General features: G+C 42.4%; 1 protein-coding gene across 1 annotated transcript in view; it reads right to left on the bottom strand.

Annotated features, from left to right (window-relative positions):
• Window positions 1-18,928, bottom strand: part of GABRB3 (gamma-aminobutyric acid type A receptor subunit beta3) — a 217,735-nt gene that overhangs the window by 57,670 nt on the left and 141,137 nt on the right. The window contains exon 4 of the mRNA XM_046654857.1: window positions 66-286. Coding sequence (XP_046510813.1) covers window positions 66-286 — 221 coding nt within the window. The remainder of the gene's footprint in view (window positions 1-65; window positions 287-18,928) is intronic.

Here is an 18,928-nt window from a genome sequence, read left to right as displayed (position 1 = left end):
AAGTGAGAAATTCAATGCCCATGCACCATGCAACTGCAAAATTGGTCCTTAAGAGGCAGACAGACCTGAGGCCGTACAGCACCGTCCCATCAGGGTGAAGGCGGATCATGCGGTTTTTCACTGTCACTCCATGCACAAATGACTTTTTGTCATTTAAGAAATATGTGTCAGGCACCCATAGCTGGTCAGCCACTCGATTGTCAAGTGTAAGGTTGAGAGGGATCCCAGAATAGGCGAGCCTTTTATCTCTCCAATATTGTTGAAAATACATGGTTAAGGTGTAATCCTGAGGGGAAAAAAGAAGAGAAAAAAAATTAGTTTGTGCTCATCCACAGGCATATTTCCTCTACCATTGGCCAAATTCAAGTTGGAATCTAGGAAACAGATGACATTTTCAGGGAGGGTGGGAAGTAGTGGTTGCTTTCTTTTAAGTGTAAATACCAGGTTTAATAGGTGTATGTAAGGTATATAAATCCTGGTTTATTTAGGTAAGAACCAGACTAGACAAATTGGCATCTAAGATATAACCACATAGAAATAAAGGCAAAAAAAAAAAAAATCTCATTGAAAAATCAGGCTGCTGGCATGGAACCTAAGTTCTCCACTAGATCCTCCACCACCCTCCAAGCAGACATGTACCTTAACCACCCACAACAGACAAGCTGTCTCTGCAAACTCTCCCTCTGCAACATAAGCCACCTTCCTCTCCTGCTGCCCTCCATGAGGCTGTAAATACAAAGCTTCCATAAACATCCATTGGAGACGCAACGTCCTATGGAGGACGTTTCCCTAAGGAGGTCTCTATGCTTTGTCTGTCACATTTTCTTTCTCTTACAAATGGCCATGGCCATTTCTACACTAACGGGCCATATCATGACCTTGAGATGACATATTCATCTGGGGAAAATGGGAGCCTGAAGCTAAAGCCAGATGTGAGAGCAGGGAGATGGACCACAGCGCAGCCTCCATAGTCTTGTCAACAAAATAAGTAAATATCTAGGCAGATGATCCTACAGCTCTGATTTTGTTTTTGTTTGTAAAGTAGTTAGTGCAATAACAAAGTGGAAAAAAACAACACATCAGAGGCTAAGCATGGAAATTCTAATTTTTAATTTTTATTCTTTTTGCCAATCGCTATCCAAGTCTAGAACAATCAAGTCTGAAAATTTGGTAATATGCATGCGGCATTCTGAACCCCACTACAGAAAGGATCCAAACTGAAAATCCAAAGATGAGTAGATAAACTCTCCAATAAGGGAAGGAAAATTCACTGCTCTTACACACTGGGGCTTCTGAGTCCACAAACTTGCAGATCCTGTCTGCAAACACCCTCGCTTTGTGGGCAACAGATGCAGGATGGCAAAGCGGTTGAAGAACCCATCCTAGACACAGGTCTTCTGACAACCCGACCAGTGTTTGTTCTGCTGCCTCACAGAGCAGTTCTTGGTGCTCGCTAATCCAGCAATGCCTGTTTATTACTGCTCTCAAGAGTGGTGAAGTGAAGAGGCCTCTGCAATGACAAAGGGCACATCTGGATGCTTGGTGGGGTCAGAGGCAAGGAGGTGACAAAACCAATACATATTACACAACTGTAAACAATATAAGTTTTAAGCTGTAAAACCCATAAAAAATCAGAAGAGTGGGGAAGCAAGAAAATTCAAATGGGCTAGGGAGTCTTAGAGAAGTTTTATCTGCAACTTGAAGGAAAGGTAGCGTTTGAGTGGAAGAGAAGAAACACAGGGATTTTTTTGCAGGTGCTTCCGTGGGCAGAGCTCTGTGCCTACCATTACTTGTGTAACCCATCCCATACCACCACCCATTAAAGATTCTCAAGTGGCAAGTTGCAAGTGGCCTTGAAGAGAGGCCTTGGTTAGCTAGATATCAGGTAGAGGGCATGAAACATCACAGAGGGATCCTGGTTTTACTGTGTTGATGGGAAACCCTGAGGAGTGCAGTTTTGCTGGAACTTGGGATGCAAGTGGGCAAAGCTAGAGTGGCGGGCAAGACTAGACCCCGTGCAGTGACCAGAGGTGGAAAAACTTGAATGCCAGCTCCACAGCCAATGAAAGCCGCTTAAGGTTTCCAAGTATTGAGTGATATAACCAGATGTATTGACTATGTCTTCTATCTCGTTTTCTCATGCTTTAACCTCTGGGCCCTGGCTGACCCTGGAGGAACTGTTCTCTCTCCCTGCAGGGGTAGCCAATTCCTAGGGATAGCAAAGAACTCTGTCAAGTTCTAGACAGAGCTTTGCAAGTGGAAACCAACCAATCCAGAGCCCACCTCCCCAATACCCTTCTTTGCTGGGCTCTCACACTGCAGCCCAGTACCTCACCCCATGTCCAGGCACCGAGCAGCTAGGGACAGTCTAGGCTCCAGGGCCAACTCTAATAATTCAAAACAACTTATCCTGCCTTGCCCATCCCTTCCCATGGAAACCACATTAAAGATTCCTGCCCACAGTTTCTCCTTTCTCTCCCTGTGACCCTGGTGGTTCTGCGCTTGCACCCCACCACGTGGCATGGTGTGCTCCCTCCTCTTGCAGTCTGTGAGTAACAAACTATCTTTTCAATGGCACCTGTCTCCTGATCTGTTGGCCCTGCTGTACTTAAATAATCATAAAACCTAGACTGAAAACACAAGGCTATGTGTGACAGAGATCAGTTTTGCAATGGTGAGTTCAATGGGTAAGAGGGACGATGAATGGAGAGCGCTTGTTGGTGGGTGATAAGGCAGAACAGGAGGAAAGGGGGTGGTGGTTAGGGAAGTCCTGAAAAGTTCACAGATATTAGGTTTGATGTAGAACCTCAGGATGTGAATGGACCCAGAATGTGCATAATCAACACCCTAGTTATCATTAACTTTGGTTAATGTAGGGGATGCATTTTAACTGAAATATGCAAAGTTCTGGTGGCATTAAAGATGGAAATAAATTGGTGGTAGCAGCCAAGGATTTTCAATTTAAATATCACCCTCCAAATTACATTCTTATTGAAATAGAAGAGTTTCATTTGTTTCTTTCTTTGATTTCTAAGCCTGCATCCCACGCCTGAGTCGTGAAGTCTAGCACTCATCTCCCATCTCCCTTCCAACTGGCGCTCACATGGGGTGCCATGAGAATGGGGGAAATGTGTTAGTTTGTCCTGGGAACCCAGCTGTCACTCACAGTCTGAAAGCTCGGATAGGGTCTCATTGTGGGTTATGCTACTCTTCACATCATCAGCAGCACCTCTCCATTTTGGTCTTGGGTGTTTGCTGAGGTGACTTAGTGGATTGGGGTGGGCAGAGGGCTTAGGTAACAGAGGGAGAAAGAAAAGTACAAGTTAAATCCAAACCTGTTGCAGTAGCTGTGCCTTCTATAGCACCAGTTATGATATGAGTGGGACACTAGTCAATATCCACTTCTTTCCCCTGCAGAGACCAGCACACAAAGGAAGGGGATGGTGGGCAGGTCCAAGCCTCCCTCTGCTCTCTTGTGCAGTTGGGGCCCAGCTAATGGAAGATTCTACTGCTCAGGGAGCCATGGTGCTACTCTTGAGATATGCAGTGGTGAGCACTGCACACAATAACAGCAGCAGCAGTAAGCATGTTCTGATCCCTCGGCATGTGCCATGCCTCATGCTAGTATCATCTCATTTAAATATAAATCAGGGATGTTTAGTATCCTCATTATTATCCCCAATACATGAAGAAAAACTTAGAGAGCTCAAGCAATTTGCCCCTGCCCCTACCCTACATTCCCCATTAAGCCCAAGTAACTGTGAGAAGTGAGATTTGAAGCTGAAGCTGCCTCCCTCCAGGGTGCAGCTTCAACCTCAAGCTCTGAGGGACAGGGAGCTAAAGGTTCTGAATAACACGAAGAAATGAGCTTGGTGGGTGATGATTTGCAAAGCTACTTTGGAGAGCAGAGAATCAGGTTATGTAAGGTAAGGTAACTTTTGAGGAAGAGTAATAAGAACTCTGGCACAACCAAAGGCCCCCATCCTTGCAGACATTTAGCCTAGCTACTATGTAGACCAGCCCCATTCTGCACCTAAACCAGAAGCTGAAGGTTCTCAGGGCACCCAGGGCTGTTGAGATGCATGCTAACACAATGGATCTGAGTCAGTATTCATGCACACACACCCAATGTGTCAATTAATTAATTTATAGGAGGGATATTTTATAAATCCCCTTAGTACTGCAAATCTCAACCCTCACTCAAAGCACAGTCTTCCACAATCAAGTGATTGATCAAATTATCACCAGAGGGAGCTTTCTGAAGAATTTGGGGCAGTGTTAGGAGGGGAGCTTATCTCCCTCAACCTGTGGGGCTCCACCAACAGGAGATTCTGTTCTCCTGGACACAGGGGCTGTCACTGCAGCCCCACTGGCAGCTGTTTCCATAAGCCCTGGTGTCTAGGCTGGTATCCTCTCCTCCTCCTGCCGACTCACTCTGTCTAGATGTGCTGATTGTGCCCATCTGATTAGGCCCACCATCCAGGGCCAGGTTCCCACTCCTCCCAGACTCTTGTGAAAGTTTGTTTTCTTCAGGGGGTCCTAGAAAAGTTGCTGGTTTTCACATTTGGAGTGATGTGGCCTGGGCCAAAGACCACAGCCATGAAGAGATGCAATTTGTCTGGGATAGAGAGTCTGCTGGAGTTGGAATTTTGAACCTGTTTTCAGAAAAAGGAGAGCCTTTGAGGCTGTAAAAGCTCCAGGAATTCACAGAGATCTTGGTTGCAGTGGGCTAGCAGTGGACGGTGGGGGACCCTGAAACCCTCTTGGAACATGAGATGTAGATGGAGAGTTAAGCTTTTGGTCTTTAATCTTAAGGCTCCTGGTGGACTCAGGTGATGTCTAGGTGGAAACTTGTCAGCATGAAAAAGAGCAGGGAGATAAGACATGGCTGAGGTGGGTAGAGCATCTCAAAGAATAGCAAGCAGGCCTCTGGCTGCTGGAGCTCCTGCTGGTGGCTAAGGGGCTGGGTAGGTGGCAGTAGATGCCAAAAGAACACAAACAGCAGATATTCTTCACAGAAACAGCCCAGCCATCCAATAATGTGGTTGGTGAGCTCTGCTCTTTGGCCAGCCCCAAGATTGTACATGGGAAGAAGAGGCAGAGAAAAGGGTGACTCCACAGGGCTGTCAGGACCCTTCCTTGCCTTCTTCCTGGGGTGGTCACCCCCAAACCTGGTGCAGCTGAGGGAAGGAAAGAGGACATCGCAGAATTCCTGAAATGGCATTTCTCAAAGTATTTTCAGGAGCTCTGAGGATCATGGGGATTAGAACCTGATAATAGTAGTGAGTCGTTTGATGGCGATGGCGAGTAATGGCATCTCCACTCACTGGGGCTTTGCTGAGCTCACCGGGACCCTGACTTTCATCTTTTCTTTCTAGGGGTGTAATCCCCCCGGGTACAGGGAGCAATATCTTCTGATACACTGGGCACACAACTCCCTAAGACACCAAGAGCCTCCACCAGGATAAGAGGAAGTCGTGACTGTCGCCTCCTTTCCCACCTCCACCCTTTGCAGGGGAGACTAAAGCTCCTGGAGAGACATTTGGGAGGAGCAGGGCATGGTGCCGGGTGCAGAAGTAGGGAGGAGCTGACTGCAGGGAGAAGCAGACATCCTGCAGCAGTGGGGAGTAGTGAGCAGCCAGGCATCACAGAGAGGTGGGACTCAGGGAGAATATGGGGAGAAGCATGAGTCCAGGAGAAGCAGAGTTCTGGGGGGGAACGGGATACTAGGGGTTGGTGGGCGTGGAGGAATAGGGAGGAGCTGGGCTTAGTGAGGAACTCAGAGAGGAAGAAGGTGCCAGAAGAAGTGGGGTGTGGGAGAAGCAGGAGTCTGGGAGGAGTAGGAACCTGGCCCTGGAGGGTGGGCCTAATCAGATGGGCACACACTAGGCAGAGGCAGGCTCTCTCCTGGCACTGATTCCTGGTTGTGGCACGACCAGCTCTATCAGCACATCTAGACAGAGTGTGTCGGCAGGAGGAGGAGAGGATACCAGCCTAGACACCAGGGCTTATGGAAACAGCTGCCAGTGGGGCTGCAGTGACAGCCCCTGTGTCCAGGAGAACAGAATCTCCTGTTGTTGGTGGGACCCACAGGTTGAGGGAGATAAGCTCCCCTCCTAACACTGCCCCAAATTCTTCAGAAAGCTCCCTCTGGTGATAATTTGATCAATCACTTGATTGTGGAAGACTGTGCTTTGAGTGAGGGTTGAGATTTGCAGTACTAAGGGGATTTATAAAATATCCCTCCTATAAATTAATTAATTGACACATTGGGTGTGTGTGCATGAATACTGACTCAGATCCATTGTGTTAGCACGCATCTCGACAGCCCTGGGTGCCATGAGAACATTCAGCTTCTGGTTTAGGTGCAGATCCAACCCTGAATGGGGCTGGAACCAGATACTTCGGAGACCCTAAGTAAAGGCATTCATTTCCTGGCCCTCAGCCCTCTCAGCTGCCCAGCACCTGCTACCACCTCAGATGCTCCATTCACTCAAGAGTACACCTCTGAATCCTCAACTGGAAGCCAATGGTGAGCAATTATCCTTGGGCTCCTGGGTTACTCCAGCCACGTGTCCAGTGGTGGAGACTTATCTCCAGTCACAAATGGCCTGAGGTGTGTGTGTGGACCCAGACCCAGGACACCTGCTGAGAATCTCGCAGCCTCTGCCCTACCAGGTTCATCTGTAACTGAGATAGTTGTCCAAACAAGGAAAACCTCCAGCATCTCTGGTTTATGCCACAGCAGATTCCAGTGGACACTGCAGCCCTGGGTTATGGAATTCAGTGGAGCGAGAATAGGTCATGAGGAGGAAAATCCAAATGTATCCTTATCCAGAATTCTCCAGTTCACTGAGAACTAGAACTCTCTGGGGTATGATATATAAATGTGAGTTATTTAATTACAGTTGTTTTGAACTATGGTAGCTTACCCAAATCACTAGATTTTTAATTGCCTTGAATCTCTCTTGTTTTCTCTTTCTCTGTCTCATAAAAGGTTTATGAGGAACTTAGGATCAGCATGAAGAAATACTAAAGTAAGAATTGTATTCAAAGCAAAGCATTCCTCTTAAAAAGTGGACCAGTGGTTAAGTCCATGTGTTCTGCTTCCATGGCCCAGGATTTGTTGGTTTGGATCCCAGGCATGGACCTATACACTGCTTATTAAGCCATGCTGTGGTGGCATCCCACATATAAAATAGAGGAAGATTGGCACAGGATGTTAGCTCAGGGACAATCTTCCTTATAAAAAAAAAAAGAACATTACAAACAAAACCATTTAATTAAAAGGCTATTTATTCCTCTGGGTTTCTTTCAGGGATCATAAAGCCCTCTGATAATCTAATGAAGTCATGGGCCCTGTCCACCCTCTCTCTCTGCTTGTGTGTATGTGCATATCAGATCAATCATCATGAAACACTAAAGTCCACTGAGATGAATATTCCTACATGCTTCACATTGCCTTCACAAAGTGAGGGCAAATACTATTGGTTGGTGGTCCACAAGCTTATAAGTCATTTGTTTAGAATTTGCATATTTTTATTTCATTGGAAAAAATAAGACACTAGGGTTGTTAGGTTTTACAACAGATTACAAAACTCCATTTCATGCAAAGGTCAGAAGCCAGAGCTCCTGAGTAACTAAGACACCAGCCCAGTCCAGGGTCCAGTGGTTTGAAGCCAGTGGGCTGAGGCAGTAGTGGGTAGGCAGGAAAAGGTGATGGTGGGCAGGCTTTCTGGGGGGTTAGGAAAGGGGTGCTAACACTCATATCTCTGGGAGAAGCCCCAACTGGGGGATCCAGGGAGCAAGCATTCTTGAACAGGAGCCATTCACCAGCCAAGCATTTATACATAGGTGACTACCCTTTCAAAATCTCCTGACAATATACCAACAGTAGTAAAAATAGCAAAGTAACAAAATACAACCTTAGCCCAACTTTAGGTGTATAATTCAAGCAGCTCAAATAAATTGCATTAAGAGATAAACAACAAAGTTTCTTCCTGCTTGTGGAAATCTCTGGCATTTATCACATTAAAATTACAAGAACACATACGTGCAAGTGGAAATACTGCTCATTATTCTTCAATTCAGTAACTAACTGTATTTCCTCAGCATAAGACATGAAGAAACAATCTACTAACCCTGAGAAAGACATGCAATCTCCGAACTAAATTTCAATATTTAACCGCAGCTGTGAAAGCCACAGGACACCTGCATTTGCATCTGGTTCATCAAGTTTATGATACAAAACCTCACAGGTAAGTTGTTCTCAGGTCAAAGAAGAAGGAAAATATTTCTAAAGCTTACTTAAGTCCCAGGTGGTGGAGGCTTCTTTTGCAGGCATTTCTGCAACTAAAATTCGGCTGGGGGAATGTTGGCACTTCTAATCCATTCCTTTTAATGGACTAAAAATGAGTATCCAACATTGCATCCATCTTTCCTCCCAAAACAAACTTTGATGATATCTAGGTTTCCATTTGTTGAATCTACATGGTGATCTTTCATAACAAAGCATGACCCACCTCTCACTTGTCCCCTCTCTTCCTCCCTCTCTCTTGCTTCATGCATTCATTGAGTATCTACCATAGGCCAAGAACCATGCTGGATGTTGGGGACACAGAGATAAGGAACACATCATTTGTTTAAGGAGCTCACAATCTTGGGCGTAAACATAAAGGGGAACAACAACAAAAATTAAAGTGAATAAGAGAAGGAGCTTTGGAATCAAACATGCCCAAGTCTCAGATCTGCCTCCTGTTGGCTGGACAAAGGTTGGTGAGCCATTTCATGGTCCTAGGCCCACTGAACTTATCTGGGAAGACTGCCTGCCACACATTCTGAAGTCCTTAGCATGGTGGAGGGCACAAAGAAGGAGTCAAGAAGTGTACAATAATGAAAAAGAAGTGTATATTTAAGGTATATCTACTAAGTCTGAGGCTGGCAGGAGAGGAAGCTGGTGTGTGAATAGGGAGGAAGGTTGCTGAGATGTTCTGGTCTGCTTATTGCTGTTATATCTGCCGAAAGTCTTGAGGTCTATATTGTGATTCATCCACCTAAATGCTAAATGTATTCAGAAGATGAACTAGTCACTTCTGTATGAAATCTGAAACAGCTGATGAAAACAGTTAGTTCCCCAATGCTCTAAAGCCATCTGAAAAACTGGCATAAGATATATGTTATTTTGAAAATATGCTTTTCTTTTCATGTATGAAAAGATACCAAAGATATTTTTCTGGAAGATCTCACCAAGATGGTGGCATAAGCAGACTCTGAACTCATCTCCTCCCATGAACACAATCGGGTTACAACTATTTTCGGAAAAATTACCCTGGATAGAAAACTGAAAACTGGATAAAAAGAACCCCCAGAACAAGGGACAGCCCTGACTAAGGCAGAAGAGGCAGAAATTCCTTCTGGAGAGAAAAAAAGCCTCGTTCAGGAGCAGCAGAGTTTCTCAGCTGGCCAGGTGGGAGCCACCCTCAGGTATGCAGCCTCCCTGGAGGAGTGAGGTCCTGAGCTGGAGCCCAATACTGCTATAAGCATCCTTCATACTCAGCACAACTGAGACAATGGTCTTACTGTCTGGCTTCACTGGCTATTAACTGCAGTGGGGAATACTCCCAGAAAAGCTATTGGACAAAAGCCAAAAAGACCCGGGTCTTAAAGGGACCACATACAAACTCACCCAACTCAGCAACCTAAAATCATCAGAGAGAAGGCTGACAGACCTTTGGGTTAAAGAGACTCACATGGTGGGCTCTGGGTGCATCTTGGTGAGAGGAGCAACCTCTCCGGAAACTGAGACATTGCTGGTGGCCATTGTGACCTAGTCCAGGCATGCAGACACAGAGCCTGGTAGACGTCATTGAAATTCTTCCCTAGGACTGTTAGCCCAGGGCTCTGCTGCACCCATGAGAGCACAGATTAAATCCAGTTCAGCCAGAGCAGGCAACCTGCCCTAGGGACTGGCCCCACCTAACAGCAAGCCCGCAGGCTACTTGTCAGCCTGCACTGACTGGGTACCTTGATCTTCTATAGGCAGGCAAGTGTGTCTGCCTCTGTGGGGCAAAACCTGTGTAAGGACCAAGTGAACTGTGGGGGGCATTGGTGGAGAGGTGGGTGGTTCTGCAGTGGGGCATCGCGGTATGCTCCAGGGGGTTGGGAAGCATGCACAGAGCAGGATTGTCTTGACAGTGTGTGTAGTATGGTGGAGGGTGAGGCCTATTAGTGGCAGAAGACCTGTGCTTCACAAATAACCATAGAAAGGATTGGCCCCACCATCCAAAACATGAAAAGATTGAGTGCTCATGTACCTAGGGCCATCTCCACTCAGCTGCACTCCTAAGAGAACTCACAACAGCCTTGTAGGCCTGACGCCTATTGCAACTGTAAGCCCCTGAGCCTAGCAACCAGCTACTCTGGTTACGTACCCAATTAAGAGGAAAACAGCAACAAGAGTGTGCTGTTAGACCTTGTAGCCAATGGTGCTGATACTTCCAGAACTGGATTTACAAACAGCTGGCCAGGGAAGGAAAGACTAGACTCCCTGGGTATCTGCATTAAGAGCGACCCTGACACAGCAGAAGGACACAAGTAACTCACACAGGGGTCACTCCTGGATCATTTGGACTGGGGACAAGAGGGAAGCACCCTGCTGGGCCTCAAAAGGCATCTCTCACATAAGACCACTTCTCCAAGATCACGAGATGTAGCCAATTCACTTAATACATAGATATAAGCACACAGACAGAGGCAGAATGAGGAGACAAAAGATAGATTCCAAGCAAGGGAACAGGACAAAACCCCAGAAAAAAGGACTAAATGAAACAGAAATAAGTGACCTACACAACAAAGAGTTCAAACAAAAACTCATAAGGATGCTCACAGATATTGGGAGAACACTGGGTGAACACAGTGAGCTCATCAACAAAGAACTGGAAAATATAAAAAACAACCAATCAGAAATGAAGAATACAATACTGGAAATGAAAAATTCACTAGAGGGACTCAATAGCAGAGTAGATGATACATAAGAATGGATGAGAAAGCTGGAAGAAAGACTAGAGGAAATCAACGAACCTGAACAGAAAAAAGAAAAATGAAATAGACAGAATGAGAACAGTCTAAGGGAACTCTGGGACAATATCAAGTGCACTAACATTCGTATCATAGGTGTCCCGGAAGGAGAAGAGAGAGATAAAGGGGCAGAAAATTTATTTGAAGAAATAATAGTTAAAAATTTTCCTAACCTAAGGAAGGAAACAGACATCCAAGTACAGGAAGCACAGAGAGCTCCAAACAAGATAAGCTCAAAGAGGCCCAAACCAAGACAGATTATAATTAAAATGTCCACAATTAAAGATAAAGAGAGAATCCTAAAAACTGCAAGAGAAAGACAACAAGTGACATACAAAGGAAAGCCCATAAGGCTATCAGTGGACTTCTCAGCTGAAACCCTACAGGTGAGAAGAGAATGGCATGACATATTTAAAGTGCTAAATGGAAAAAAAACCTTCAGTGGAGAATACTCTATCCATCAAGGTTATCATTCAGAATGGAAGGAGAGATAAAGAGCTTCCCAGACAAACAAAAATTAAAGGAGTTTATCACCAATAAACCAGTTGTACAAGAAATGCTGAAGGGACTTGTTTAAGTGGGAAAGGAATGACCACAAATAGGGATAAAAAAATTATTTAAAAAAATAATCCACCCCAAAAAAAACCAGGCAATAAAATCACTGGTAAAGGTAAAAATATAGTAAAGGTAGCAGATCAACCACCTGTGAAGATAGTATGAAGGTTAAAAGACAAAAATACTAAAATAACCTATTTCAATGATAAGAGGATAATGGATAGACACACACAAAATAAGAGATTAGATATGATTTCAAAAACATAAAATGTGGGAGGAAGGGAGTGAAAAATTAGAGCATTTAGAAAGAGGTCAAGCTAAAGAGTCTATCAACTCAATATAAACTGTTACATACATAGAATATTATATAGGATCCTCATGGTAACCAAAAATCAGAAACCTATAATGAGAAAACAAATAAGTACGACAAAAGAAATCAAACGTAATACTAAAGAAAGCCATCAAACTACAAGGGAGGAAAGTAAGAGAAAAAGAAAGGAACAGGGAGGAACTACTAAAACACCCCCCCAAAAAGGTAACAAAATGGCAATAAATACATATTTATCAATAGCTACCTTAAATGTCAATAGACTAAATGCTCCAATCAAAAGGCATAGGGTGGCCAATTGGATAAAAAAACAAGACCCATGTTTATGCTACATACAAGAGACACACTTCAGACTAAAGAAACTCACGAACTGAAAGTGAAAGGATAGAAAAAGATATTGCAAGCAAATGGCAAAGAAAAGGAAATAGGGGTAGCAATACTTATATCAGACAAAAGAGACTTTAAAACAAAAACTGTAACAAGAGACAAAGATGGGCACTACATATTGGTAAAGGGAAAAATCCAACAACAAGATATAATACTTGTAAATCTCTATGCACCCCACATAAGAACACCTAAATATATAAAGTAATTATTAATAGACATAAAAGGAGAAATAGACGGTAACACAATAGTAGTAGGGGACTTTAACACTCCACTTACATCAATAGATAGATCATCCAAACAGAAGATCAATAGGGAAACACTGGCCATAAACAACACATTTGACCAGATGGACTTAGTAGACATACATAGAACATTCCATCCAAAAACCACAGAACACAGATTCTTTTCAAATACTCATGGAACATTCTCCAGGATTGATCACATATTAGGCCACAAAACAAGTCTCAATAAATTTCAGAAAATCTAAATAATACCCTGCATCTTTTGTGACCACAACAGTATGCAGCTAGAAATCAATGACACGAAGAAAACCAGAAAAGCCACAAAAATGTGGAGATTAAACAAAATGCTACTGAACAACAATTGGGCCAATGAAGGAATCAAAGGAGAAATCAAAACATTCCTGGAGACAAATGAAAATACGACATGCCAAAATCTATGGGATACACCAAAAGCGGGTCTAGGAGGGACGTTTATAGAAATTCAGGCCTACCTCAACAAACAAGAAAAATTTCCAAACAGACAATCTAACAGTGGATCTAAAGGTATTGGAAAAAGAAGAACACACAAAGCCCAAAATCAGCAGCAGGAGGGAAATAATAAAACTCAGAGCAGAAATAAATGAAATAGAGGCTAAAAGTACAATAGAAAACATTAATGAAACCAAGAGCTGATACTTGGAAAAGATAAACAAAATTGACAAACTCTTAGCTAGACTCACCAAGAGAAAAAGAAGGAAGGCTCAAATAAATAAAACCAGAAATGAAAGAGAAGAAATTACAACAAACACCTCAGAAATACAAAAGATAATAAGAGAATACTATGAAAAGCTATATGCCAACAAATTGGATAATCTAGAAGAAACGGATAAATTCTTAGAAACATACAACCTTCCAAAACTGGACCAAGAAGAAGTAGAGAATTTGAATAGACCAGTCACCAGTAAGGAGATAGAAACAACAATCAGCAACCTCCCAAAAAATAAAAGTCCAGGACCACATGGCTTCCCTGGTGAATTCTACCATACATTCAAAGAAGACTTAATACCTATCCTTCTCAAACTCTTCCAAAAAACTGAAGAGGAGGGGAGGCATCCTAACTCATTCTACGAAGCCAACGTTATCTTGATACCAAAACTCGACAAGGACAACACAAAAAAAGAAAATTACAGGCCAATATCACTGATGAACATCTGTGCAGAAATTATCCAACAAACACTAGCAAATCAATACTAGCAAATACTAGCAAATTAAAAAGATCATACATCATAATCAGGTGGGTTTCATTACATGGATGCAGGGATGGTTCAACATCTGCAAATCTATCAACGTCATACACCACATTAACAAAATGAAGAATAAAAATCACAAGATTATTTCAGTAGATGCAGTGAAAGCATTTAACAAGATGCATCATCCATTTATGATAAAAACTCTAAATAAAATGGATATAGAAGGAAGACACCTCTAAATAATAAGGGCCATATATGACAAACACACAGCAAATATGATTGTCAACAGAGAAAAATTGAAAGCTATCCCTCTAGGAACAAAAACCAGACAAGGATGCCCACTGTCACCACTCTTATTTAACATACTATTGGAAGTCCTAGCCAGAGCAATCAGGCAAGAAAAAGAAATAAATGGGACCCATATTGGAAAAGAAGAAGTGAAATTGTCACTCTTCACAGATGACATGATTTTATATCTAGAAAACCCTAAAGAATCCACTAAAAAACTTTTAGAAACAATAAGGGAATACAGCCAAAGTTGCAGGATACAAAATCAACATACAAAAATCGGTTGTGTTTCTATACACTAACAACGTAGTAGCAGACAGACAAATTAAAAATACAATCCCATTTACAATTGCAACACAAAGAATAAAATACCTAGGAATAAACTTAACCAAAAAAGTAAAAGACCTGTACACCTAAAACTATAAAACATTGTTGAAAGAAACTGAAGAAGACACAAAGAAATGGAAAGATATTCTATGCTCTTGGATTGGAAGAATTAACATAAAATGTCCATACTTCCTAAAGCAATCTGTAGATTCAATGCAATCTCTATCAAAGTTCCAACAACATTTTTCACAGAAATAGAACAAAGAATCCTAAAATTTATATGGAACATCAAAAGACCCAGAATAGCCAAAGGATTTCTGAGAAACAAGAATAAAACTGGAGGTATCACACTCCCTGATTTAAAAATATACTACAAAGACATAGTAACGAAAACAGCATGGGACTGGCACAAAAACAGACACACAGATCAATGGAACAGAATTGAGATCCCAGAAATAAACCCGCACATTTAAGGACAGCTCATATTCGGCAAAGGAGCCAAGAGCATACAATGGAGAAAAAAGAGTCTCTTCAATAAATGGTGTTGGGAAAACTGGACAGGCACATGTGAAAGAATGAAAGTAGAGCATTATCTTACACCATGAACAAAAATCAACTCAAAATGGATTAAAGTCTTGAATGTAAGACCCGAAACCATGAAACTTCTAGAAGAAAACATAGGCAGTACGCTCTTTGACATCAGTCTTAGCAGCATATTTTCAAGTGCCATGTCTCTCCGGGCAAGGGGAATAAAAGAAAAAATGGGGGCCAGCTCCGTGGCCGAGTGGTTAAGTTCGCGCACTCTGCTGCGGCAGCCCAGGGTTCGGATCCCAGGCGCGGACATGGCACCACTTGTCAGGCCACGTTGAGGCAGCGTCCCACATCCCACAACTAGAAGGACATGCAATTAAGATATACAGTTGTGTACAGGGGGAGTTTTGGGAGATAAAGCAGAAAAAAAAAAAAAGATTGGCAACAGTTGTTACCCCAGGTGCCAATATTTAAAAAAAAAATGAACAAATGGGACTACATCAGACTAAAAAGCTTCTGCACAGCAAAGGAAGCCATCAACAAAATGAAAGGACAATCTAACAACTGGGAGAAGATATTTGCAAACCAGGTATCAGATAAGGGGTTAACATCCAAAATATACAAAGAACTTATACATCTCAACAACAGAAAAACCAACAATCCAATTAAAAAATGGGCAAAAGATCTGGACAGATATTTCTCCAAAGAAGATATAGGGACGGCCAAAAGGCATATGAAATGATGCTCATATCGTTAGCTATCAGGGAAACGCAAATCAAAACTACAATGAGATATCACCTCACTCAGGTCAGAATGGTTATACTTAACAGGACAGGAAACAGCAACTGTTGGAGAGGATGTGGAGAGAAGGGAACCCTCGTACACTGCTGGTCGGAGTGTAAACTGGTGTAGCCACTATGGAAGGCAGTATGCAGTATCCTCAGAAAATTAAGAATAAATCTACCATATGATCCAGCTATCCCACTGCTGGGTATTTATCCAAAGAACTTGAAAACACAAATGGATAAAGATACATGCACCTCTATGTTCATTGCAGCATTATTCACAATAGCCAAGACTTGGAAGCAACCTACATGCCCATCAAGGGATGAATGGCTAAAGAAGATGTGGTATATATACACAATGGAATACTACTCAGCCATAAGAAATGATGAAATCCTGCCATTTGTGACAACATGGATGGACCTTGAGGGTATTATGCTAAGTGAAATAAGTCAGAGGGACATATTCAAATACCGTATGATCTCACTCATAAGTAGAAGATAAAAACAACGACAAACAAACACATAGCAATGGAGATTAGATGGTGGTTCCCATAGGGAAGGGGGGAGGGGGGAGGGTAAAAGGGGTCATTAGGTTCACATGTGAGGTGATGGACTATAATTAGTTTTTGGGTGGTGAATATAATGTAATCTACACAGACCGAAATATATTACGATGTACATCTGAAAGCTATATAATGTTATAATCCAATATTACTGCAATAAAAAAAATTAAATTAAAAATAAGATATTTTTCTGGAGTCCAGTAAATTTGAAAAGCAGAATGACTTACATTCAAAGGACAAGAAAAAAACAGAAAAACATAGTATCAGAAGAAATGGAGAAGTCAACCTAAGCCACCAAGAACCTGGAAGATGTAAGAGAGACGTCCTTGGCTAGATAAACTCTCCAGCAGGGGCTGGTTTGCAGGGGGAAGTGGAGCAGGATGCCTCAGACCACCGGGTTGGCTTCCTTGCCCCAGACCTTACCTTAGAAAGTTACCTAATCACTCAGAGCCTCAGCAAACACTTGTGGAATAATGAAACTAGAAATGCCCATTTTACAAAAGTGCTCTAACAATTAATCGGGTTAATAATACTTAACACAGTGCTTGACTCATAACCGGCATTTGGAAAATTCTACATTCTCTTTGCTGATCCTAGAGCAGGGCCAGTCACCCCTGAAAGAATCCACCAGCACCCAATGAAAAGTAATCCTCATTAACAATTGCACCCCCAGCCCACTGCTCCATGCCAAGTACACACCAAACTTCAAAGAAAAGTGTGCTCTATCATTTTAAGATGCCGGTAAAAAACACTCAGCCTAATATGTTAGTGCAGAATTCTCAGCACCATCTGAAGCCAGCTTCTCTCTTTGCTTTTAAAATCCCAAGTTCTGTCTCCCAGTCAATGTCCAAATGGAACAGACACAGCCTGTTCCCTGAATTGTACCAGGTCACTAGATTTTTCATGAAACATTTCTTCTTCTTTGAAATTACAAATTAAAATTAGACACAAATTTGTAAAATAGCAATAGCACTAATAAAAACAAAAACAAAACCAGCCATCCTGCCAGGCATGACCTGCTGTGGCCAACCTGACCTGCAGGAGCTCCAAGGCTCACCTCTCACCCACCTCTCCCCATTTTAAAATGGGGAAAACTTTATTTTACAGTATATTGACCTCTCTGTATAAAGAACATTTTCACGTTGCCCCCTCCATAGTCTCCTTTATTTGTAAATCGGTGGCCCTACTATAGTCTTTTTTAGGGGAGGTTACTTATGCTCCCAAACTGGGCACCATGGAGCCAGGAGAGAGGAGCATCCTCTCCTTTCCCATTCCTGACTCCAGCCTCCAGGTCTTTGTTCCTCCATCAATGTCTCTGGCCCATTGTACTTTCCCAACATTTCTGTAGATGAACCCAGCTGCATCTGAACCTTTCCATCCAGATGTCCCACATGCAACCCAAGCTCAATATGTCTAAAATTAATTCATTTCTACCCCAAATCTGTTCCCCGTTCTGTACCATCATCTACTCACTCAACCAAACGAAAAACAGAGGCTGTATACCAACCCCTTCTTTCTCTCTCATCCTACATTCAACATTCATTCATCACTGGGTTCCATTGATCCAATTTCCTAAATACCTTCCATATTAGAACTGGAGCATGAGTCATCAGCAGCAGCACAAGGGCTGGGAGTGTTTCCACCGATGTCCCATGACAATGGATTAGAGATGAACTCCTAGACTCCCACATTGCAACCCGGAAGAACACTTACCCATGGTGTCTGGAGTATGCTGATCCAACACCACACCTCAAATATATTATGAGCTAAACAGAAGAATATACAAGATGTCTCACACTCTACATGAGAACAGATGTTCCAACTTAGCACAATCACTGTATGAATGAACTTTTGGAATGTGCGTGTAAACTGGGGAGTCATTGCATATTCTCCTTTATTTTAAATGAGTATTTATATGAATAATACTCACTAAAGACACCAGAATGTTCAGGGAATTTTATACATGAAATCTGCAACCTATGCGTGTGTGATAACCAGATATATAGCTTTATTTTCAGGCAACTATCTTTGATTAATAGACTTCCAAAAGAGGATGCAAAGACTCCTAAATATGTCATCCATCCCAAGATGCTCCAAGAACCGGCTGTGAGAATCAGCCTTATTGCTTGTGCAAGGCACTCTCAATATCTCTATATTTAAAAACTACTTAAACAACTGGGAGAATGTTATACTTGGAGACTTGCAAGTGATTTGTCCATATTCTGACTGTGTGGCATTTATCTAGCCTCTGTGCTCTCCCCTTGCTTGAGCATGGTGCCTGCAGATGACTAAGAGGTTAAGAATTCTATGTCTTTAAATAGTGATGGTTATCTCTTGGGTTAGTTACATAGTTTATATAGGTCACATTATTAGATTTGCTCAACTGAACATCACTTGAAATTACTTCTCTCTGTATACCTTCAAGAGAGCAGAGAAGGCAAAAAAAAAAAAAAAAAGGTTTCAACAGAAAGAAGGGCACTTATCTGTTATAAAATAAAGAATTAATATTTCCTTTTTAAACCAAGAAGCCTTCCTATACACTTATACTGTGAGAATTCAAATGCCCTTTGATTTTATATCTGTGCTCTATATCAGGAGTTAATAGTGGATTTCCTCT

The sequence above is a fragment of the Equus quagga genome, chromosome 2, assembly GCF_021613505.1.
Source record: "Equus quagga isolate Etosha38 chromosome 2, UCLA_HA_Equagga_1.0, whole genome shotgun sequence".
Lineage (NCBI taxonomy): Eukaryota > Metazoa > Chordata > Mammalia > Perissodactyla > Equidae > Equus > Equus quagga.
This window is presented reverse-complemented; position numbering and strand designations above follow the sequence as displayed.